The sequence below is a fragment of the Neltuma alba genome, unplaced genomic scaffold, assembly GCF_004799145.2.
Source record: "Neltuma alba isolate B1F8T4 unplaced genomic scaffold, ASM479914v2 tig00012607_pilon, whole genome shotgun sequence".
Taxonomy (NCBI): domain Eukaryota; kingdom Viridiplantae; phylum Streptophyta; class Magnoliopsida; order Fabales; family Fabaceae; genus Neltuma; species Neltuma alba.
Genome location: NW_021637052.1, coordinates 471,344 through 497,820, shown reverse-complemented (window position 1 = coordinate 497,820; position 26,477 = coordinate 471,344). Strand labels below are relative to the sequence as shown.

General features: G+C 34.3%; 1 protein-coding gene across 1 annotated transcript; it reads left to right on the top strand.

Moving 5' to 3' along the window:
* Positions 1–7,335: 7,335 nt before the first annotated feature.
* On the top strand, positions 7,336–11,311 carry LOC114729127 (uncharacterized). The gene is made up of 2 exons (XM_028916088.1): positions 7,336–9,432; positions 11,301–11,311. Exon 1 carries the CDS (start codon positions 7,372–7,374, stop codon positions 9,427–9,429), a length of 2,058 nt encoding a protein of 685 aa, XP_028771921.1. The 5' UTR covers positions 7,336–7,371; the 3' UTR covers positions 9,430–9,432; positions 11,301–11,311.
* Positions 11,312–26,477: the final 15,166 nt, after the last annotated feature.

Here is a 26,477-nt window from a genome sequence, read left to right as displayed (position 1 = left end):
ACGTGAAGCATATATCATTTAACAAAAAATATGGGGTGAAAGATCTTCATCTTCATCTAGAAGCACACCATCCATTACCAAGTCACATGATGGTATAAGGTAACTCCAATATGAAGCTGCTAATAGTGCTGACACAAGTCTTCTCTTTTTAGTTCTTCAAAAGCTTTCAAACACTCAATCAAACTTGAACACAATATCTTTCTCAAGCAAGTAATAAAGCGACTCAGCTATTTTGGAGAAGTCTCATGAAACAGCATTAGAACCTTGTTCAACCTAAGAAACTTGTGGACACCTTTAACATTTTTTAGAGTAGGTAATTGCTCAATGACAAAAGTTTTGGCCTTGTTAACTTTTAAGCCTTGATTTGAAACTAGATTGCCAAGTACTATACCTTCTACACACTAAATTAGATTTTTTTTAGCCATTCAAAGTCAGATTGGTTTCTTCACATTGATAGAACATGGCTACCAAATTATCCAAGCAGTCTTCTGAAAAAAGTTCCCAAAATACTAAGAAGTCACCAACAAATACTTGAAGGGTCTTCATGTTAAAGAAGATAGACAACACACATATTTGGTATGGTATTAGTTCTATTTACACTCTTCCTATCCCATCTTAGATGTGGAATGGTATCTCCAAGTTATTGTCTTCAAGTAAGGATGCTTAATTTAGGGCTCTAATTCCAAGAGAAGTTTGGGTGATTTCTCCACCTAAAATAATAAGTTTGATAATAGAGACTATTCATGTATTTAACATGTTGTGTAGGGAAGTTAATCAAGAAAGTGTCCCTTGACGTGCAATACCCACTAAGCTATTCTCATGTACTTAATTGTTTTATGTAATTAACTTGTACTTAACTTTGAGATGCTCCTCATGCCTCTTCTCATCCTGGGAGTGGATGAGGATATACAAAAACCACTTTAAATTTATCTAGATAGGGCATGAAGATCTTGTTTATGTATAACACAGGAACGGGATTACGGCATTAGTTAAACTAAATGGCATGACCAAAAACTCAATGATCCCCACTTCATTCTCTAAAATGATTTGTAGAAAAAACATGATTTCCTTTTTTTTTTTTGTAGTTTGATGCTGTAGAATTGGAGCTTCCCAATTTTAAATATCGAAGCCCATCAAGAGTACTACAACCCTTGCATTTATAATTAGATATAGGATAATTATCATGGTAGAAGCCTAATAAAGCTCAATTTTGACATATTTTATCCTACATTAATTTAGGAATTAAATGATATTTTGGGCCTAAATGGATTTCTTATGCATTATTAGATTAATTGATTAATTTTAGGATTTTTTTATAAAAATATTGATTTTGGATTGAAAATATGAATATTTTGTGATTTCTTATTTTTAGCTTCAAATTCTTATTTGGAAACAATTCTCATATTTTTAGAAAGATTGATTTTTGGAAAGTTTTGCAATTTCTTGTCTTATTTTTGTGGATATCTAATATTTAATTTTGATATAGATTATATTATACTTGAATATAATCTACATTTATATATATACTTAAATTCTTGTAGGTCAAGGAAGAGTTAAAGAGGAAATTCAATGGTGGAAAATTGTTTCTTGAAGTTCAAGCACAATCTAATGGCTAAGTTTAAATGAGCTTAATTCTTATACCTAAAAACCCCTTCTTGCTCTTAAGAAGAAGCATTCTCATGAGAAAGGGGACCCCCTCTCCATTTATTAATTTTCATTCCATTTATTTACGTATCATATGTCTCTTATTATTCCATCAATTTTACGTCATCCATGGGAGTTTGACCTTGCTTGGGAAACAATTTGGGAGGGGCATGGAGGAACTAAGGCTTGGGCTAGCATTTGAAAACCACAAAGGAGTGATTCCATTTTTTTTTTTTAATTCAAGACCTTGATATTATTTAGTTTTAAATAATTTTATATTGTATTTTCATGAGACAATTAAATTCTATATTGTGACTATTTTTATTCTTGAATTGGATTGATATTTGGATTATATTTGTTCTAAGATACATGCAAGAATTTATATTTATGAACCTTTGTATTGTTTATTGAATTTATAACTAAGTTTTCATTATGGATTTAACTATCAATGTAATTTAAGTTGCAAATTTGGGTTCTTTTACCTCTTGATTATTTAATTAAGTTGGTAAGTTATCTAATTGTTGAATTGGATAATCCTAAGCATAATTTCTAGAATTAATTTGAATTATTGTCATTGGTTTTAATGAATTTAATTAATCAACCTAATACCATTATGAATTCTTTAATGGTTTAAGGGTTTTTGAATTTAAAGGTTTCTCATGTTTCAAGCAGGTAATTAAACTTATTAATTCCACTCTTTTGTCACTTTCCTTTGGTTTAATTAATTGATTTAGACTATGAAAGTTAACTCCTTACGAATCCTAAGTTGTTCCCTCTATCATACCTAAAGAGAAATTTTTCATTTTTACTTTAATAATTTTCTTTGCTCACTAGTTAATTTATTTTTCCCTATCATTTTAATTTTTCCTTCTAAAAAGATCCCCTCAAAAATTACATTTGTATTCATTTAGTTTAATTTAATTTTCATATAGATTTTAGGGCATTTGCATGTTGCATTTAGATTTAGGTTTTTTGCATTTTAGTTTAGATCCACTTTATTGCACTTTTCATCACCTAAATTTTTACCTAAAAAAACACATAACTTGCTCTTTGGAAGTAATGACCTAGATTGATCTAAACTACAAATTAATTGGGATTTAGTTTAATGGAGTGCTTTAATGACAGGGCATCATAAAGCCCATCAAGAGAAGAGTACTACAACCCTAAACCACCACTAGGGACTCGAATATTTTTTCATGTTAAAAAAATCAATCACCATATGCTAGAAATAATGGATGGCACAAATATACTCTACCAACTTAGATTCGACTATCTCCAGGAAGTAATAAATGCCATAAAAAGATTTATTTTTTATAGCAGTAACTAGTAATGTAAAAATATGTTTAAATTCAATAAGATTGATGAATAGTTCAGGATAAAAGCTTAACGTTCCCTTGATGGTGTAACCATCAGCATGTGATCCTAATTAATTTATTTGTTGATTTTTAGTTTTTGTGCACCTGGTTTATATAATTGAACTTATGTTATTTGTATCTAAAATCTACAATTAAGCGTAAGCAGGAATATAGCCTCTTGATTAATATAAAGGCTACTTTCTATAATAGCTACTCGACAACTCCTATCTCTCAGCCCTAAATACCTATTCTAGCCACTTCATCTTCTCCTCTGTTTCAGTCAATTTCAACTTTTCTTCAAACATGGGGGGTTAAATTTCTTGAAACTCTCTATAACTTGAGTGATAGTAGCAGGCTGGAGCTTGAGGAGGGCACCCCCAGTACTACTTCCTAATTCATGTATGCTACCTTCAAAATGATGATCACTAGCTTTCTCATTGAAAAGACCATTTTTGTTGACATGGTTATCTCCCTGTCAATCCATCATACAATAATTTCAAAAGTTATAAGCATGCATAACAAAAATGTTCATAATAAAGAAAAGCATGTATAGATGATTAAGGAAAAAAAAAAAAAAGATGCATGGTCCTCGATGTAAGTATGCAACTTTACAAATGATTGCATAAAAGAGGCCTATAGGCTTCAAACGCCTATACTTCGTATTGGTTCCCTTTGTCGAGAAACAATGGGATAAGACACTAAGTTCTAGTCATCAAAATTCAATTTACAGCATATATAAGAACAAAAAGTAAGTTCGTGAAGTAGTGACATTTAATAATATAAATAGATATTAAGTCCCAGCATTCTAATCAAAGATTAACCCACTCACTTCAAGGTCAACAGGTCTCCTCTCCTACCTACACTGCCAATTGCTGGACTATGGTTCGAGAGGTTTCTAAGAGCTTTATCTCAAATTCGAACTAGGAAAAAATAGAGCTTGACAGAATGTCAACACTATGGGCTCGTTTGGTTAAAGTTATGCAATGGTAGTCTTTATTGCATTGTCATAAATGACCGTTTGGTTGGATTTATTAATGGCCAAAAGGACATTTTTTGGTAATATGTGACACACTTTTACCCTCACTTGGGTAAAAAGACAAAATTTGCCCTCAAATAAAAACTCCTACTATCAGTCAACATAAAACGATGTATCTAATGCATGAGAGCCAAACTACTTGAGGGGTCTGCAACGGACGACGGAAGGTGAGAGCAATGGACATCGGCACTAGCGAGGTGAGTTGGTTTTTTGTTCTCTTTCACCACAGCATTTACTACTTCTACCTCTGCTTCTTTGTTGATTTCCTTGGCCGCAAATGCTTCTGTCTAATATCCATATCTTTTATCTTTCCTTGGCGCAATTCTCCCTCCCTATTTTGTTTTTTGTTCTATATACATTGGAAATTTGAGGGGAAAAAAAAGGAAGGAAGAAATTCATATTTAGTATGCCAAATAGTAAACTATTGAAAGCAAAATAATCAAGCAAAATAATCAAACTCAAATGAGAGCTTGAAAAATGGAATGGATTTCAGAACTGCAAGAATGCTTTCATATATTCTAAAACAGTATTGTTGGTATTAATTCTTGTATCACCAAACTGAAGAATTTCAGATTGCAAGAATGATATGATATATGAGAGGCAGGTTATTGATAACATAGATATTTCATAGAGGGTAGTTGAAAGAAGTGAGAATTAGAGAAAGTGTCTCTCTGTAAGATCTTTTCAAAATCTTCTACTACTTCTAAATGTATATTTGAGAGAAGTGAGAATTAGAGAAAGAGTCTCTTTGTAGGATCTTTTCAAAATCTTCTACGACTCCTAAATGTAAAAGGTAAATCACTAGTAAGATGTCCACATAGGCACTAACACTACAAAAAAATTGATTTTCAGCGGCGACTTTTTTGTCACCGCTAAAAGTATAAAAGTCGTCGCTGAAAGTTTTCAGCGGCGACTTGTCATTGCTAAAAAGTCATTGTTATAGTAGTCATGGCTGAAAACTTTCAACGGCAACTAAAAAGGTCGCCGCTGAAAGACACTTTCAGTGGTGACTTTTAGAAGTTTCAGTGGTGACATTTGTCACCGCTGAAAACACTTTCAATAGCGACAAGAATTCACAGCTGAAAGACACTTTCAAGGGCGACATTCTTGTCACCGCTAAAAAACTTTTCAGCAACGACAATTTGTCGTCGCCAAAAGGGATGTTCAGTGGTGACTTTTTTGTCACCGCTAAAAGTAATGCCTAAGAAGAATTGGCTTTACCAATGCCACGTCATCACCGCTGGCCGCCATGTCATCATCGCTATCGGCGGCCACGTCATCGTCACCGGCTACCACGTCATCACCACCGGCTGACACATCATCACTAGCCACCTCTATATCATTGCCATATCACTCATCTCCGCCACGTCATCGACCAAATATTTTCACCTTAAATGTGTCTTCTTCAAGATTCAAACTTCTGACCATCTCATTTCATGTCCAATCTTCTTGTCGCTAAGCCAGATTGGATTTGTTTATTAATATTGTAAAATAAAATATATATTATATATATATATATATCATTATATTACACTTTCAGTGGTGACATTATAAAGTCGCCACTGAAAGTCAGACCTTCAGCAACGACCATAAATGTTGCTACTGAAAGTGAACCTAATAATTCTCAAAGGTATACTTTCAGCGGCGACAAAAAAAGTCACCGCTGAAAGTCTTAGTTTCAACGGCGACTTTTTGGTATTGCCACTGAAAATCCACTTTCAGCGGCGGTGACTTTTTTTGTCGCCGCCAAAAGTCTTCGTCTAAAGTCTTTTTTTTTTTGTAGTATAAACTCTTGTCTATTCTTGTGAGGGGAAAAAAAAATCAAATCCACGTCCACCTTTTATAACAAAATTATTTTTTCAAAAAAGAAAAATCAGTTGCGGGCAATACTTGAGATCCTAAGTTTGAAATCATATTCCCAAGATTTTCTTGTCAAAAGAAAAGAGCAAGCATGATATATTCTAATTCCCAGCATATATATGCATTCACATTTTATTTTGGAATCATATTCCCAGGATTTGCTTGTCAAAAGAAAAGAGCAGGCATGATATATTCTGACTCCCAGCATATATGCATTCACATTTTATAAATTGGCCCACACTAAGTCCCAGCTTCAATTCACAACTATCAAAAGAATAGTCACATACATATCACAACAGTATGAAAGCATTTAGTAACTTTTTATGCTTTTGAATTTTAGTAGGTAAACTTTTAAACACAATATGCCTAGCAGATGAAATTGGCCACTACAAACTCATCATAAATCTAGCTCAACTATCATTATATCACAAAAAAAGAACTACAACAGGACACAAAACTATTCTAATTCTTAAGCTATATGTAATGACACTTAACAATTATCAAACCGTATGCTCTAGCATAAGGATCTGGAGTAGAGTCTAACTTTATTTATTCTAAGCATAAGGATATGCTGTAAATATTTAAAAGTTAGCAAACCAAGTTTTTATGAACAAAGAGGCAAATATAAGATCATTAAATCACAAATAGAATAATTATAAGGAATATCGATACATGGTTCTGATAGTAGATCATCAAACAACCCAAAATGAAAGAAGATTTCTAAAACAAATAAACTTGTAGTGTGTGTATCCTTCGTTTGTTTCGGTGAAATCAAAAACTAAAAAATCAAACCATCTGAGCATATTTAGAATAATACTATTCCCCGTCCAAATCAGATTTCTCAAAATAGCATAAAGATAGAAGAAATAAAAGAATATAATCAAATGAATTGCAGTAGAGTTAAAAATTTTGAGTTTGAAGACCTTACACAGCGTTTGAGAAGCCTGAACGAAATTGGAACTAGAGTAATAAGATGCAGAAAATCGGATCAAACATCAATATACTTTTAATATCAAATCAAGATCAATTAGAACAAAAATAAAGCATTGGGTCCCACTTTTTTTTTTTTTTCCTGACGTCAAGTTAAGGTAATACCACTATGAATTACTAGACATAACTAGAGCCAAAGAAATCTCGGCCATGGCACGTATATTAATTAGAATTAGGTTCTGACACTAAAATTCAAATTATTTTAAATTACTTTCAGCAAATTCAAATTAGAATTAGTATAAATTCCTACCCTCTCATCCACCATCACACCGAATATAATCTCCTGAAGATATTATTCGAACGGGACTTTCTCGGGCCCGGCACGTTTATTAGTTTAGTTCTATTTTTATTATATTACCTTTCCTTGGTGACTAAGAATATGACTTGGGGCCAAAGAACACCCTAAACTATAAGTATGTACCCATTAGTCCGAAGCTTTCATCACTTTCTTTCATTCATCCACCGCCTCATAGTGTCTCCTTTTACATGGCAATTCTTCTAGGTCCTCCTGAGATCTATAACCCCGGCCAACCTCTCAGTCACGTGGCGGTTCTTCCAGGTCCTCCGCCTGAGATCCCTAACTCGACCCACAGCCACGATGCCACGTCATCATCCACCGCTGGCGGCGACGACGATCCTTTCATGGATCTAGTGGCGGCTGATTACGACGGTCCTGCTTTCACGGGTCCAGGTCCTCCTTTGATAGATCCAGACGGTCCTCCTTTGATAGATCCAGCGTGGCATGTTTACGTTCCTTTCATGGATCGAGTGGTGGCTGATTTTAACGAAATCCAAATACTGCCTCATCAAAACATGGGCTTCACAGAGAATAATTCTGCCACCTTCATCTCCACCGGCGATCCCTGTCTTGATTTCTTCTTTCATATTGTTCCTGATACTCCCTCTTCTTCTCTGGTACAGAGGCTCCAGTTGGCTTGGTCACATAACCCCTTGACTACCCTCAAGCTCGTTTGTAATCTTCGAGGTGTTCGAGGGACAGGAAAGTCTGACAAGGAAGGGTTTTATGCAGCCGCGTTATGGCTTTACACCAATCATCCCAGAACCCTAGCAATCAACGTCCCTTCTTTTGCTGAGTTTGGCTTCTTCAAGGATCTGCCTGAGATTCTTTATAGAATCTTGGAAGGTCTCGACGTGCGGAAGATTCAGAAACAAGAATGGCAGAAAAGAAAAGGACGCAAAAAGTATAACATGAAACCTCGAAGGGGAAAGGACAAGAAAAAATTGTCCAAAAACATACGGATTCCAGAAGTGAACCGGAAAGAGATGGCTCATGCAGAAAGAGAAGAAAAGAGAATAGCCATGGCTAAGAAAGTATTACAAAGATATCAGAATGATGCTAACTTCTGCTTACTATACGATCACATCTCAGATCATTTTGCTGAATGTTTGAAGGAAGATATAGAGTTTCTCAAACGTGAAGAACCAGTAAAGATCAGTCTCGCAGCCAAATGGTGTCCATCCATTGATTCCTCCTTTGATCGTTCTACACTGCTTTGTGAAAGCATTGCAAGGAGGATTTTCCCACGAGAATCCTATCCGGAATATGAAGGGATTGCGGAAGCCCACTATGCTTATAGGATTCGGGAGCGTCTGAGAAAGGAAATTTTGGTGCCACTAAGGAAAGCGTTGGAATTGCCAGAAGTATATATTGGTGCAAATCAGTGGGGCTCATTACCATACAATAGGGTAGCCTCAGTGGCCATGAAATTCTACACAGACAAATTTATGAAACACGATGAAGAAAGATTTACCAAATACCTAGAAGATGTCAAATCAGGCAAGTCCACTATAGCAGCCGGTGCTTTGCTTCCCCATGAGATCATAAGATCGTTGGATTATGATGAAGATAATGAACAAGTAGCAGAGCTTCAATGGAAGAGAATGGTGGATGACTTACTAAAGAAAGGTAAGCTAAGAAGCAGTTTGGCCATCTGTGATGTTTCAGGAAGCATGACTGGAATTCCAATGGAGGTATCAGTGGCAATGGGGTTATTGGTATCTGAAACGAGTGAAAAGCCATGGAAAGGGAAGGTCATTACATTTAGTGCGAACCCAGAATTGCATGTGATAAAAGGGAAGGATCTAAAGTCCAAGATGGAGTTCGTGAAAGGAATGGAATGGGGAGCAAATACTGATTTTCAGAAGGTGTTCGACGTAATTCTAAAGGTAGCAGTGAAAGCAAATCTCAAGGAGGATCAAATGATCAAGAGGGTATTTGTTTTCAGCGACATGGAATTTGATCAAGCTTCTTGCAATCCTTGGGAAACCGATTATGAAGTAATCAAAAGAAAGTACAGAGAAAAGGGGTTTGGATCTGCAGTGCCTCAGATAGTTTTTTGGAATCTCAGAAATTCTAGGGCAACCCCAGTGGCTAGTAATCAAGATGGAGTAGCATTAGTAAGTGGGTTTTCTAAGAATCTGCTTCAAATGTTCTTAGATAATGATGGGGCCATTAACCCCCAAGCTGTCATGGAAGCTGCAATTGCTGGCAAAGAATATGATAGATTACGTTTGTTGGATTAACTCGTTTGTGAATTATCTATTCAGTGAATTGGAATAAAATGTTTTTACTTGATTCATGTGTCTGTAGTTTTCTGTTTGTAGTACATAATTGACCAGGATTTTTCTTCTCTATGATTGCATAAGAAAATTTAATTGGTGTCAATTGTATTTAAATTAGGAATAGGCAACCTGATTTAAATATATATATATATAGATATAAACATAATTAGAGATGCCTATAGACATCAATTGTTACTTATGTCGATTACCTATAGTTGTGGCGTCAATCGTTAGAATTGATTCTTTCATAAGTAATACTAATGCGAAATTAATTAATGATAGATAAGAAAAAGATTTGAGGTTGAAAAACCATAAAAAAAATTAACAGCTATGCTTATAGGGGTGGAAACAGGCCAAGCCAGGCCAGGCTTCACCCTTAACAGGCTAGGCCTGTGTTGAAGCCTGTCAGCCTGAGCCTGGCCTGTGGCCTGTGACAAGCTTTTTATTCAGCCTGAGCCTGGCCTGTAACTAAGTTTGGCCTGGCCTGAAGCCTGTTAAAAAGCCTGTATTTCTAGCAAATTTCAAATATACATAATTCAATCTAAAATTACAATAATTCAATCCAAATTATCTAAAATACAATCATAAAATATGAAATAATCAAACCCGCACAAATTTTTCATCTTGTTCGACGAACACCTTGAGAAGAAATCAAACGTATATTAAATCATAACAAACTTCAACAACTAATAAATATAACAAATGGTATTATTCAGATTCCAATTAGGAGATTACTCAGATGACCGCAAACCGTTCAATCACCATCTAGTCTTTTCCTTTGTTTCTTCATTTGTCTTCTTCTAAAAAATCTAATTGGTTGACTAAGCTCAAAGAGGCAGAGTGAGCACCACAATAAACATCTCAGTCAGAAATGTGGAGGAATCGGGAGAAAGCAAACTGCATATAGGCAAAATGAGTAAAACAAAATCAAAGTTATTACAATATGACAAGCCATGTGCCATAAGATAATAGGAAAAGATCGACTTGATAGCAAAAAATGGAACAAATATTAAAACAAATAAAATCATATTCCCAATCTTCAATACACAGATCAAATTCTTGAAGGGCGAAGTGGGAGTCACGACACTACACACACACACACATATGAAAACAAGTCGCAATGCTTCAAAATACCTGAGAACGGTGGTTGGAGACAGCGAGTCGATGATAAATGAAGTTCAGAGACGGTGAGTCGCGAAAAATGGAGTTCGGAGATGGCAATTCGATGAGCAAAGGCAGGGCAGGATAGTCGATAGAAGCGATGAAGAGCAATGAAGCAAAGAGGCAAAGTGTGATTCAAGGTTAAACACTGCGTGAAAGACTGAAGGGCGAAGACTGGAGCTGTGAAGCAAAGAAGCAAGCTAGCAAAGACAAAGAGAGAGCAGCGGCGGCTAGGTTAAACTCTCACGTAGGATAAATTACAAATTTACTATTATACCCTTAAAAATAATAACAGGCCCAGGCCGCCTGATAGGCTTAACAGGCTTGTAAAACAGCCTGGGCCTGGCTTGATAAGATAAACAGGCTTGTAAAAAGGCTTAAGGCTGCTTCTTCTTTATAATAGGCCAGGCCAATTACAGGCCAGGCCACAGGCCCCTGTCAGGCCGCCTGGCCTATTTCCATCCCTATATGCTTATATTCGAATCAGCAAAATTCTTATCTGGAATTATATATATACAATTTAATTGAACTAAAAGTTATTTTCTGCATTTTATTAAAATAAAAAAATATGTTAAGAATTTGAATTCAATCTTGAAAAACAATTAACTTATTATATATGCGCACAGATCTCAGATGTTAACTTAGTATATATATCTTCACCAAATATCAAGGGTTGTAAAATAAATTACTGTATCCGATCATTTCCAATTTTCAATTTCCAATTTTGCATAACATTATCATATCAGCGTATAATTTCAAAAAGATATTAATTAATAGATGACTTCTTGTTTACTAAAATTAAATAAAAATGGATTCAGAAAATATTAAACAAGCAAAAGATCAATGTTTTATCATTTCAATGTTGAGGATTTTTAGCCTAATATTGTGAGATTTTGCTCTTTTTTTTCTTTGACCAGAATATTGGAAGTTTTAAAATTTAATTCATTTTGAACGGAATAATCAATGAATAAATAAATTCAGAAGTTTAAAATTATTCACAATGAAACAATCATGACAAAGAAGATTAAAGTTATTTTGCATTCAAAATAAAAAAATAAATATATTTAATTTAAATTAAAAAAACATATTACATAATGATGAATCGCGCACTGTGAAATGCTGAGCATTTTTAGCCTAATACTGTGAGATTTTGTGTTTTTTTCTTTGACCAGAATATTGAACTTTTTGACTTTTTATTCATTTTGAACAGAGTAATCAATAAATTAATAAGTTCAGAAGTTTGAAATTATTCACAATGAAACAATCATGATAAAGAAGATTACAGTTATTTTGCATTCAAAATAAAAAATATAGATATTAAATTTAAATAAAAAAAATGTGTTAAGGATTTTTAGCCTAATATTGTGAGATTTCGCTTTTTTCTTTGACCAGAAAAATTATTCACAATGAAACAATCATGATAAATATTGTGAGATTGGAAGTTTTAACTTTTAATTCATTTTGAACAGAAAAATCAATTAATTAATAAATTCAGAAGTTTGAACTTATTCGCAATGAAACAATCATGATAAAGAATGTTACAGTTATTTTGCATTCAAAATAAAAAATAAATATATCAAATTTAAATAGAAAAAACATATTACAAAATCATGAATCATGTAACATCTTAGTTTCTAACCCTTTTTGACATCAAACAGAAGTAATTGGAACCATTCATTAACTCCTTAGGTTAGGAAAATTAAAATTTCAAAGCAATTGTTCTTGGGTTACAATTCATTATAACTTTAAAATTTAGCCCAACTTTAAAAAATCATGACTAAATCAAAAAAAATTGAAATGAAGTAGTCTCAAATCCTATTTGAAACTTACTGAATGATCTTTAAAGAAAAAATCTCAAAGCATAAGTTCTTAACATTTCAGCCTAGTTTCCACGCCAACGTGCACTATTCATATGATAAATTTTTAATTTTCAAAATTTATACCTAACTTTGGATAGGCCTAACTATTTGAACAAAACTCTAATTTTAATGAATTATCACTTATTTTAAAGCTAAAAATAAGATCTATTAAATTGTCAACTTTTATGACCAAATTCCCTCATTTGCTCATAATCACATTAACCCCAAAATAGGTGCTAATTAGGTTATTTTTGCACCATTATGCCATATCATTTCATGCATACTACTCCTCCGGTCCTTAATATAAGACCCAATTCTTGAGTTGGTTTTGGTCCTAAATATAAAACCTATTTCTCATATTTATCAATTTTCTCTAAATTACCCCTATGGATACCCCCTCAACCATAGTCAAATAGAAGAGGAAGAGGAGGTATTAAGAAAGATGATTATGGTGTTTTAGGAAAAATGTGTCACTTTTCTTATAATTAACTAACTTACCTAACTTCCTTAATCTAATCAAATTAGTTAAATGGGTCTTATATTAAGGACCAGAGGAGTATTTACTATGCCATTCAACTTAAAACCACACTCTAACCATCCACAATCAATGTATAATTACATAATATGGTTCATTAGTCCATAACAAAGATAGGGATTCAAGCAATGGCCACCTCTTTGCCTTTCTTTTTAGTGCTTCCATCCCTTAAATGGTTAGGATTTAAACATAATAGGGGTGTGAGATTTTAAGAAAATCTCAGTAGCAAAGAACATCAATCATAGTATCAAAATGCATGGTTAATTCATGTAATATGCAAGCATTTGACTTATGCATTATCATGCCATTAATGGAATTAACATGCCATGAAAAGAAAACACATAACATACCATTCAACAACTTAACTATACATATTTGCCAAGGCATCAATACTAGGAGTTAAACACATTTCAATATTCATAAGTCAACCATGTAAAACCCTTAATCTTAAAAACATTATAACTCATCATAAAATCACTACTATGGTAAAAAGGAAATCTGTTAAATGAACTACCATAGTAGGAAGAAATTTGCCTAATTTTGAATTCACATTTAAACCGTTGCATGCAACTGAAATCATTCATTTACATACACTGGGCCTCCGAGCCTCCGGCTCGGGTAACAAAACTCATCACATCAGCCCATCTAAAAGATTCCCAACAAAATAATCCAGAGTTCCATAAGACACTATCAATGGCCTCCGGCCAACCAAAACAAGGAGATACAATCTCTCCAGTTTACAACAAGGCCGGGTAACAAATATTTCAAAAGCAGTCCTAAATGTGGCAATATATACTAACCATACATATACAAATGCTAAAGGCCTAAAGCTAACCAAGCTCAAGCCTCTGCGTCTCTTCCCGATGGCCCACGCCCGGAACCTTCACCTGAAAACATTTTAAACCACGGGGTGAGACAAAGTCCCAGTAATCAGCCTTTCCAATACTAGGTACTACTAAATAGGTGCTCGTGAGGTGTCAAGTGGGGTAGTTCACAAATAATATGGTAACAAGATAGCCACAACAAGTTATGCAAATGCAATGATGCAATCTCATCCACCAAATCCCTCACTTTGGGGGATTTTTCAAGAGCCGAAGCCGGCCTATCCCTCACTACGGGGGACGTAAGGAGCCATAAAAGGCCTATCCCTCACTTTGGGGGACGTAGGGAGCCAAAAGGCCTATCCCTCACTATGGGGGACGTACTAAGCCAACCATCATGCATTAATGGAGGCCTTACCACGTGGTAGTAACTATCAAAAACTTTCACCAATTCCCAAATCATGCATCATGCTCAAATCATAATCAAATAGTAATTGAACATTTCATAAGTAACTTCATTCAGTGGCATATCCTTCACAATTTTCAAGATTTCATTCATCATCAATCAAAAACCCCACAAGACGGTTTTCCCTTTTTATATACAAGATATAGTTTGAACACAATTACTACTTGGAACACAAAACACAAATCTACTCACAATACCACAGAAGCAAGTACTAAGGATTGGAAAGTGGTTACCTCTCGCCTGAGCAAGGAACAACAAACCAACGATGTGGCCCTGTGCACCACCAAGACTCACAACTGGTCTACACAAGCACACAAACACACAACCATCATATATTAGCTTTTAAACTAATAATGTGGCCAAGAACAACACTTGGGGACACAAAATTCCTATCTCCGACCAAACTCTACCCAACTCAAAGGGTATAACTATCAAGGCAACACTCCAAAGTCATACCAATCCATTAAAACCTTAATTCCTTTCCAAACATCAATTAAAATTCATAACCTCAAGGACCCACTATAGGAATTCTACCCCCAAACATCCCATTTGAGCAATTAAGGTTCCAACAACAAATCTACACCGATTAAACATCCAATTTAACCCTCCTTAACATAACCCAAATCACAAAACTCAGAATCAAGCTCTACATTGTCATCCTCAATCCCAAATCACCTATTTCCATAAACCCTAACTCCAAAAATTCAAGATTCTTTAAATCCAAGGAAACTACATCGATTAAATACTTAAACTAACCCAATGCAATCAATTAAACTCAAAACAATCGGTCAAAAACCTCAGTTTCATCACAACTTAGAAAATCCTACAGTTCCACCAAAAATCCTCAAAAATTCCAAGAAATTCCAAGAGAGAAAGAAGATTAGAGGTTAAAATCACTTACTTGAGGTAATGGATCCTTAGAAATGCTTTTCCCAAGCCTCAACAACGAAACCCTAGCAGAGCTCCTCTCTCCTCCTTCAAATTTTCTAATTTTCGCACGATGAACTCCTCCCGTGAATATATAGATTCGCGACCTTTCGCCGCGGCGAACCCATATCTTCGCCGCGGCAAACTAATCCCGAGAGGGATTACTCGCCTGAAAACCCGACTTCGCCGCGGCGAACTCCAATATTCACCGCGGTGAAAGCTCCCCGAGAGGAAACTCTCGCTCGCCCAGAAAACTTCGCCGCGGCATGCCCTTACCTTCGCCGCGGTGAAACCTTCCCGAAAGGGAAGCCTCGCTTACCTGAACAACTTCGCCGCGGCGTCCCCAAGACTTCGCCGTGACCAAACCTTCTCGAAACACAAAACCTACCTAGAACCCCCGGTGCGCCGCGGCGAAGTGAAACTTCGCCGCGGTGAACATACCCTGAGAGGGGTACGTTCACCTATTCCTCCAACAAACCTCAAATTCAACCCAAACACCAAGATCAAGATTAAATTGCTAATCTATCCTCAAGATCAACCCAAAAGAGGCTATTAAAACCCGATAAGACTTAGGATGTTACAAACCACTTTATGGCACATACACATAACATAAACAGCCGATATAATTACCAAAATTGTAAGTTATTGCTACCTCTTGATAAACTTAATTCCTCAATCTCTTCCTCTTGTTCTTGGGCCTTTCCTTGTCCAATACCAATGCCTATCAAGCAAAAAACAAAGACATTCCAATTAACTTAACAATTCCATTAACACTTTAACCTAAAACCCTAACTCTTTAACCTTTATTTTAGGGTTTTAGTATCATCTTCTTTAACTTAATTTCCACATGCTTTTTCTACATGATTTTTCATTTAGAATCTATAAATGAATTTAGATTTATCAAAATCTAACTCCTTCCCCCACCTACAGCTTTGCCCGAGAGGTACCCTATATGTTCACTCTTGATCTAGCTGAAACTTTGGCCATGAAGGAGGAAATGGGGTATTTATAATGCAAGCCAATTTACCTTATGGTAATCTTCCAACTTCACAATTTACTTTCACCACATAACACTTCTTCAAATCTTGCTTCTTCTTCTTCCTCCCATAGATCATGCCACCTTAATCCTTGAGTTGTCCTCCTTATTCAATGAAAATGCCACATCATATAACACCTTATATGCCATACATCACACATATGGGAAAAATGACAATTTTTTAATCAATAATTTCATTCTTCCTTCAACAATTTGTATTAATCTACTTAGATCCTCCCTCCTCATTTTGGCACCAGTCCAATCAGAAAAATAGGGGAAAATTTTGTCTCACCAAGCTTTACTTATTACACTGTATTGTCTCACAATATCAGTCGCGTCTTTGTCTCTCTCGTGCTCTTTCAACGTCGCGGAAATGAAATGAAGAAGTGTATGAGCGGTCTGATGATTAAAAGGCAAGGTATACGTGTGAAATGTGGGAGATTCTTGGACCAAATTGCCCCTCTATCATATTTATTCCTCAAATTTTATCCCTCTCCTATTTTCCTGAAATATAAAATATATCCAGAAATTAAACCAAAATATCTTATATGGATTTTTCTTATCCATTAGCTTTTGTGACCCTTAAAATAATTTCTCTAAAAATTTTGGGTCAAAAATTAACTCAACTATTTTCCTTGAATTTTCTAAGAAAATAACTCTTAATTCCAGAAATTAATTCTTAACCCATTTTAAGGATTTTATGCCTCAAATAACTTCTTTACCTTCACAACTGGTTATCCTAAAATTTTCAAATTAAATAAAAATCTCTAAACATTTTTCCATAATTTTCTTAGAAAATAAGCCATTTTCCTCTTGAAATTATCTATTAAAATTATTTAAGCTATTTTTTTGGGGAAATAACTTTTCCAAAATATCTCTAAACTTTGAAAATCAACATTCCATAATTTTCTCCAAATTTATTTAGCCATTAAATAATTTTAATAATTTTCTTTTCTCTGCTCATCTTGAGTCAGAAAATTAGGGGTGTTACATCTGATATATGGCTCCAACTAAACCTTAACTGTCAAAGATTCTTTTAATCAATTGTTAACTTTTAGATTGTGGGTCTTCCTTCATGCATTAAGTTGATCTGATATATAGACACACACACTACCTCCAATCCTTAATATAAGAACTACATGGCTAATTTGTGAATATTAAGGAAATTAGTTAAGTTAGTTACTTATAATAAATAAGTATTGTGTTTCCTAAAATATCCTTCTTAATCATTTGTATTGAAACAATTCTTGCAATCACTAGAGATATAACTTGTGGGCAAAATAAATAAATGCATGAAACAAAGTGGATTATGGTCTTATATTAATGACTAAATTGAATCTCCAACTAGTTTTTATATTAAGGACTAAAGGTAGTATTTAAAGGCTATTCAATAATTGAAAGACAATTAGACAACCCCCTTTTTTGTTTTTGTTTTTGTTTTTTGTTTTATGCCTTTAACATTGCGAGGAATTGAATACTAAACTTCTATTTATTCTTCACCCATCCTTACTACGTGACCTAACATCCATGAAATAATATCAAATAAATAAAAAAAGCCCATAAACCTAAACGTCTCCAAAAATTATAAGTACATTTAATTAATTACTACCTCCGATTCTTAATCTAAGAGCTAATTAACTAATTTGAGCAGAAGAAGGAAGTTTATTAAGTTAGTTATTTATAATAAATAGGTGTTATCTTTCCTAGAATACCCTTGCTAATCATGTGTATTAGCTAGAACTACCATTTTATAAAATCTTTAACATGTGCAATTACTATAAGGACTTCTTTTGGAAAAAAATGGATAAATATGAGAGACAAAGTGGATTGGACTTTTATATTTAAAACAAAATTAAATGTTAAACTAGCTTTCATATTAAGAACCAGAAGTAGTATACTATCTCCGGTCCTAATTATAAGAACTAATTGACTGATTTGAGGAGATTAAGGAAATAGGTTAAGTTAGTTATTTGTAATAAATAAGTGTTGTCTTTCCTAAAATATCTTTGCTAATCAAGTTTATTGGCTAGAACTACCATTATTAGAGGGACTACCTTGGGAAAAAATACATAAATATGAGAGACAAAGTGGATCGGGGTCTTATAATTAGGACCAAAATAAAAGTCAAACAAAGTCTTATATTAAGGATTGGAGGTAGCATTATACGTTCATTTCACGCATGGAATGCAAGTACCACATGGAACGCAAGTATCCCTCTAACTATGCCAAGTCTTACTAGTTAAAACTCATTCTGTTACCCTCCAAAGATAGATGGATTGGTCTAGATGTTAATGGATTCAGTGGGAGAATAGAAGCATCTTGTTGTAGGATTATTCGGAAATTAGATCAAGGCCTTCATAAAAGGAACTAGAACTTTAACCTCCATCATATTATTAGCTAAACTTATGGGTATCCTTGATTGGGTTGAAACTTTGTTGGGATCAAAGGTTTAAGAAAAGTGATGTACATATTGACTGGGTGGAAGCTCCAACTCCCATTGAGAAAGATCATTCTTGGAACCACCTGACCCACAATGCTTCCTGTGAGATAAGAGAAAACCCTATTGTGGGATTGGTTTATCACCTATGATCATGTTCTCAAAAGTGCTAAATTGTATTCTCCTTCCAATCTTATTTTTAAGCATTTATAAACAATTTTACCTAAGTTATAGAAGTGAGTTAAAATTAGTTATTTATTATAAAATATCAAAATTACCCTCAAAATAAATGATTGACTAGAAGAGTTTGTTTAATTAGTTAAAAGGTTTTATAGTTTGTTAGAAACTAAATGAAAAAGAAAAATTATTACTTTAGAAGACTGGAGAAAGTATTAATTACCTCAACATGATGAGAATTTTATTGTTCTTCATATCCCACTTTTAGATTTTAGGAATATTCTTAGCTTATAGAACAAAATCAGTGACGGACTAGCTAATGACAAAATTTAGCGACGGAATAAAATTCTATCATTAGTGACAAAAAAATTTTATTACTAAATTCCGTTGTTAATTTTAGTTACATAATTTGTCACGGATTAGCGACAGAATGAAATTTTGTGGCTAAATTCTGTTATTAATGTCCTTTTTTCGGTAGTGAATCACTTTCCACGTGTAACATAAAAAAAAATCACTTTCTAGGTTTCATTACATCATAACGTAATTGCAATTTGAGGAAATCTTGTGTATAGTTGCATGAGAAACGAAGTTTCATCAGCAATGTGTTGGCTTTGCACGTGACGAAATTACACACACATCTTCATTTTTTATCAGTTCATTATTACCTTTAGTTTTATAATTTTCAAAATGTTGAACTAAATTTATATTAAAAAAAAAATAACATAACTTTAAGGGAAAATTTAATTAGAGGACCTAGAGAAACTATTTGTTGAGAAGGGCCATAAAAATTCTAATTATTTGGAAGCAACGAATTTTAAAATATAAATACAAAAATACCAAGTTATCCCTAATTAAATCTCCTACATTCAATTTTTATGATCCTCCCTGGTAAATATCATTTTCTGTAGGTCCCTTGTTCTAATTTTCCCTAACTTTATTATTATTTTATCACTATTTTGGCGTTCTTATATTATTATCCAAAAAATTTTCTCTTTCACTCATATACGTGATAAATATATAAAATATTATGAGAAATGTAGTTAGTTATATCTTCAGTGAAGAAAATACTATACCATAATTTTTAAGACATACTACTAATAATTAAGAAGTTTTAATTTATAAAGACTATATTACAAATTATGAAAAAAATAAAAAATTAAAATGTGTAATTTTCTTACAATATTATTTTCTTTAATGACTATCACTAAATATATGAATTTTTATAATCTCGATAAAATCACTTAAACTCATACAATCCAAAATATTTAATGTTTTTAAAGTAAAAGCATAATTTGAAAAGCTCGTACTCCTCGTGCGGTTAAAACACATTACCTAGTTCGAACACGCGCGCACAAAGCATGTTACCTTGGTAAATATTGAATGAATAGTTATAAATAGAACCATACACATACATAAAAATTATATATAGAAATATTTCTTATATCTAAATTACATGTGAGAGAAACTTATTATTAGACTTTCGTAAAGGAAGAGGGAGACATGTAGCAATAACGGAAGGGATTTCAACTACACTAAGAATAAATTGAAGAAATAAATGAATTCATGAGAATGATTCTTGCTTTAGATGAGAAGGAACTGTCCGGTGTAATTTCTTTATAATGTTTGCCTACTTTCGAATAATATAATCCAGCACAAACTGGACTGGAAACAGTGCTTTTCAGGTTTATTTGTTCAATGCATCATCAAGTGGGTTTAATTAGATTAAGAGGGTTCAATTTTCCTTGCACTCTCTAGCTTCGTATATCCAACCGTTCGATAGCTTCAATGAGTGTTTTCTTTAGTCTTCCCCTCCCTCTTTCCGCCGGACTCCATGATGTCTAACCTATCCCGGTGCTACCAATGACGTGGCCTTCTTTTTACATTGCCGCATCATCTTAAATGATTTTCTACTATTACAGGTTCTCACATATGTTCATTATGAATATTATATTTTTTTATATGACCACACATCCATTTTAATGTTTTCATCTCTCCTGTCCCAACTTTTTATTCTTGTTTTCTCTATTTAAAACCCACTAATTCACTACGTACCATATAGTATTCCTGATCATAGCAATTCAATAAAACTTTTCTCAGCATATTTGGTTATTTTCATCATGAATAACTCTAAGTGATTGATTGATTGATTGATTGATTAAATTAATCTAGCTGTTAACTCGGGTGATAAGATAGGTGAAATTAATTTCACTCTAAATCTCCTTTGGTTTCTCACTTTTCGCAATATTCAAGTGAGTGTGCCCCAAGAATTGCGGGCGATGAGCAAATGAATGTCATTCTAAATCCCTTTTGGTTTCTCACTTCGAACTTTGAAGATTGAACTCTCAAACCTTTCCTTATATTTGAGGATCTTAGTTTTTGGCCGCCGGATTTAACATTACAAGTACAGATAGAATTCTTACGAGCAAGCAAAATTCAAATCAAATCAAAATGCTTTTTATTTTATCACTATTATTTTGATCATCATCATCATCATTATTATTCAGCTTTTAATCTTTCTCGCTTTACTTGGTGCTGCAATTATTATGACTTGATGAAAGTAAAAGGAGAAGCATTAGTGGGTGTAGGGTAGCCCCCAACACAAATTTTCCATTTTGACTCTGGATCACACCTGCCTATACACTTGTGTCCCCATTCAACAAAATTTAGACTATGCTTTTGTTTCCGCCCATTTCTTTAAAATTAAAAAATAAGTGATTCAACCAACTTAGTTTGACATCAGTAAGCTCTCGTTATCCAAGCAAGTAGTTGCGAGTTTAAATCACATAACTCTTAAGTATGTAGTAACAGTTGGGAGGAGTCTACCATTTGCTCTACTATCTCGAGAAAAAGTGAAGTATACTCATCATTGTGCCTCACATGAATATAATAATTTTCATATTCTCTCTTAATTAATTAAGAAAAGAAGGAAAGTCATTAAATAGAGAAAAAAGGCTGCGTTGTTCTTGGTTTCATACAATCAATCTAAGGGTCACAGATCCATGAGCAAGCCACACCTCATTCTTATCTTCAATTCATGCTTCACACAGAATCATAACTCCCACTTCACTACTCTCTCTCTCTCTCTCTCTCTCTCTCTCTAGTGGATGCAACCCCACCAAAACTACACCACACATTATCACTGTCTTTTCTGTATTCACTGGTCCACACCCCAGAATCTTTTTCATCATCTTTTCTCTGCAGATCATGAAAGGGTCTGATTCTGCTGTGATCTGAATTATATATATGGACCACAAAATTGCTTACAGTGCATCAAAGCTCCGACCAGGGAATATGGTTTGGTTAGAGACTACTTAGTTCTTTTAAGAAACCAAATGATTGCTTGTAATGATGTATGTCTAATCCAATCAGTGAGCTTGACCAACATTATCTCAAACATTGGTGGGATATATTTAACTTCAACTAGCAATCCCTTCATTATTATAAACAGTCTAGATAATCTTTTGGCCTCTCTTTATTGCTTAATGCAAGCTCGTGGCTGCAATTAGTGCTGCTGTTATGACTTCCACGCAAGCACCGGGACAAAACTTATTTCACATCCTTACCCCTTACGCCATAAAATTACTTTTAAAAAGCCAATCCAAATATCTTCCCAAGGGAGTGTTTGGAAAACACTATAAGCAGTCAAAAAAGTGTTTTCATGCAAGTCAAGACAAAATCCCTCTCACATACTTAGTTCATACACTATAAATCACTTCTGAAAAGCTAATCCAAGTAGAGATGCTCTGGAACAATCGGTTATTTACTTCTGTTGCTGAGTTAATAGTCCCAAGATTCTCCTTTAATTTAGAGGCAAATTCAGGTCTCACGGCTGGACGCAAGCATGTCCATTGTTTGGTCTTCTCGTAGTAATTTGTTAGTTGCGGAGAGAGCAAGTCACGATTTCAGATGCAGTCGACATATCATAGATTTGTGTGGGATAAAGAACAACATTCCCAGTGACCAGAGTTCTGAGAGTACTAAATTATGTATTATTCGGATCATGCAGTGACCCATTCCTTAGCCAAAACAGCGGAAAAAACAAAAAAGCTGCGATTATTTTGTCGGGTTTCTCAGCAAGTTGGTCCCAAAAACTATCATTTGGTGATCTCATCAGTTCCTGTGTGATCACACCACATTTTTCCCCGAAGATCTAAGACGACAAGCCACGGAAAATTTGCCAAATTTAATTAAAACCGATCATGAACAACTTAAGCAGGTTGTGTGAATCCAAAGCAACAATGTATATACATGTCAGGGTTCTTATAATTTGAAATATTTATTATAGTTGGTATCATATATATATATGGCTTCAACTATGTCAGAGATTTATTAATAACTCGGTAAAGGTAAACTTTTTCGATTGTGGGTCTCCCTTCATGTGCCAAATTATTCTTGCAGAATGTCCTTTTGATCATACTGGAAGGTTCCGGAGCATATTTAAAGCTTGTTTCAATTATTGAAAGACAAACCTTCCTCTACGCATCCTCGAATTAATATCAAATAAATAAAAGATCAGCGGCCCAGAAAACATAAAACATCTCCAACAATTATTAATATGTCTAACTATATGTTCATTCCACGGATGGAAAATAAATAATAACCATCTAATTAGTTAGCTTTGTCCCATGAATTGATAATCGTTAATTAGACTGTGGCTCAATTAACTATACAAATTTAATATTTACTGCATTCTTAGGCACGATAAGATATTGCCCATCTGACTTTAAATATAAAACCCATTTTATAGTGTAAATTCTATTACAAAATAAGTCTTACATTTAGGAATGGAGGAATAATTGACTTAGATATTTTTCTATCTTTAAACATGCAATCCATATAATCAAAGAGGGGTACAGTGATGTGTACAGAGAGGGTATCGTAGTCAGCATCAAAGGTTTTTTTAGAAAGTTTACAGTAGGAGGAGATTAGTCACCTCTAGCGGTAGTAGATACAGCAAAAAAAAAACAACAAAACAAAAACAAAAAAAAAAGTAAAGGAGTAGATATATAGTGATAGATCTCGCTTAACAATTAGTGATGTCATCTGTGTTTATTGTTCCATTTTTTTGTCTGTCTTTCCCTAATTACATAAGTTGTAGCGTTACGAAAAGATCATACACTAAGCATCCAATTACTCCATTTAAATTAATAAACGTTGGAACCAAATCTTGCGCATTTCATTTTCTTAGGGCATATTATGATCACCCATATTCTCCTAGACCGTGTATGGTGTGTGCATGCTGCATAATTTTTCTTAATAAAACATAGTAGCTGCCTTTAATTTCATGGAATATTTATGCTTATTATTAAATATTTAAAAAGCAAACAATGTGAGATGAAGTGGAATACTTGAATTAACAGGCCCTATCATTCAACACCATAATCCAATGTACAGTATGTATAATTGGCAGTCAATGAAATAAATACTTGTGGGCAAAAATATCATCGAAAAGGGGGGGGGGGAAAGGATATATCAATACTTAAGTATGTACGTCTGGGAAGTGGATAAGAAGAGGTATGAATTTGAGACCCTATTGGATACAAAATTATAACCCAATTAACTGATGAAATATGCATTTATCATAATTTCTTAAAGGTTTTTCTTATGATGTTCATCACAACATTTCAAACCAAAGCTCAATTCCCTAATAATTGTCTTCGTAAGTAATTACTCCATTCGGTTCAAATATAAGCTAAACTTTGTTAGAGGGGTTTGGTTTTTTTCATAAGATAACATTCACTTTTATCTACGTGTTTAATGAGTTTGTTCCAAATTTACCCCATGTATTCTCTTTCTTCTCTGATAAAAAAAATACATGGCTTACATATTTATTATTTTAAAATAACTTTAACTAATTTATTGATAAAAGTAAATAGATAAAATTTATCTCACATATTTTGAATCAGATGGAGTAATACTTCAATTTTTCTTTCTTTCTCACAGTCTTTTATGTTGTTAACGCTCCCCCCCCCCCAAGTCACATAGTGCGAGGTTGCTTTCAGTACTTTTGCCCGAGGAACGAAAGGTTGATAAATGCCTTGAAACTAGTGGACACAAGAAAGAGCACCTAGTGTACTGCTGGAATTTTATCCTTTTACCTGAGGTATAATTAATTTTCTATTTTGATCCGTCCTTTGCTCACTAATTCGTAAATAGGGAGAATAACAATTGAGTAGCTAATAACAAGGTCATGTTATGAAATTATCTAATAAAGAAAGTAGATTAGAGAAAAGATGTAAACAAGAAAATGAGAGAATGATATTGTATTCATTCACTTACTTCACCTTCATCACAATACAATAGCATGCCTTATTTATAGGCATAGTATTACACATAAGTTACACTTGTACTGAATGATAGATAGTGGACAATAAACCACATGAATGTGAGTGGGAGGTGAGTTACAAGATTAAAGGCATAGTGGAGATGTAACATCCTAAGTTTTTATCGGGTTTTAATAAGCTCTTTTGGTTGATTTTGAGGATAGATTAGCAATTTAATCTTGATCTTGGTGTTTGGGTTGGATTTGAGGTTTGTTGGAGGAATAGGTGAACGTACCCCTCTCAGAATATGTTCGCCGCGGCGCACCGGGAGTTTCAGAGGGCAGTGTCTTCTCGGGAAGGTTTGGCCGCGGCGAAGTTGTTCTGGTGAGCGAGGCTTCCCTTTCGGGAAGGTTTCGTCGCGGCGAAGGCAGGGGCATGCCGTGGCGAAATTCTTCTGGGCGAGCGAGAGTTTCCTCTCGGGAAGCTTTCGCCGCGGCGAAGATTGGAGTTCGCCGCGGCGAAGTCGGGTTTTCAGGCGAGTAATCCCTCTCGGGATTAGTTCGCCACGGTGAAGATTGGGGTTCGCCGCGGCGAAAGGTCGCGAATCTATATAGTCGCAGGAGGGTTCAGCGTGCGAAAATAAGAAAATCTGAAGGAGGAGAGAGGAGCTCTGCTAGGGTTTCAAACTTTTGGCTTGAAGGGGGCATTTCTAAGGATCCATTACCTCAAGTAAGTGATTTTAACCTCTAATCTTCTTTCTTTCTTGGAATTTCTTGGAATTTCTGAGGATTTTTGGTGGAACCCTAGGATTTTCTAAGTTGTGATAGAACTGAGATTTTTGACCGATTGTTTTGGGTTTAATTGATTGCATTGGGTTAGTTTAAGTATTTAATCGGTGTAGTTTCCTTGGATTTAAAGAATCTTGAATTTTTGGAGTTAGGGTTTATGGAAATAGGAGGTTTATGATTGAGGATGATAATGTAGAGATTGATTTTGAGTTTTGTGAATTGGGTTATGTTAAGGAGGGTTAAATTGGATGTTTAATCGGTGTAGATTTGTTGTTGGAACCTTAATTGCTCAAATAGGATGTTTGGGGGTAGAATTCCTATAGTGGGTCCTTGAGGTTATGAATTTTAATTGATGTTTGGAAAGGAATTAAGGTTTTAATTGATTGGTATGACTTTGGAGTGTTGCCTTGATATTTATACCCTTTGAGTTGGGTAGAGTTGGTGGGAGATAGGAATTTTGTGTCCCCAAGTGTTGTTTTTGGCCACATTATTAGTTTGAAAGCTAATATATGATGGTTGTGTGTTTGTGTGCTTGTGTA

What these genes read in the sequence shown, in the direction of transcription:
- LOC114729127 (XM_028916088.1), top strand. Translation starts at nt 7,372, where the DNA reads ATGGCAATTCTTCTAGGTCCTCCTGAGATCTATAACCCCGGCCAACCT.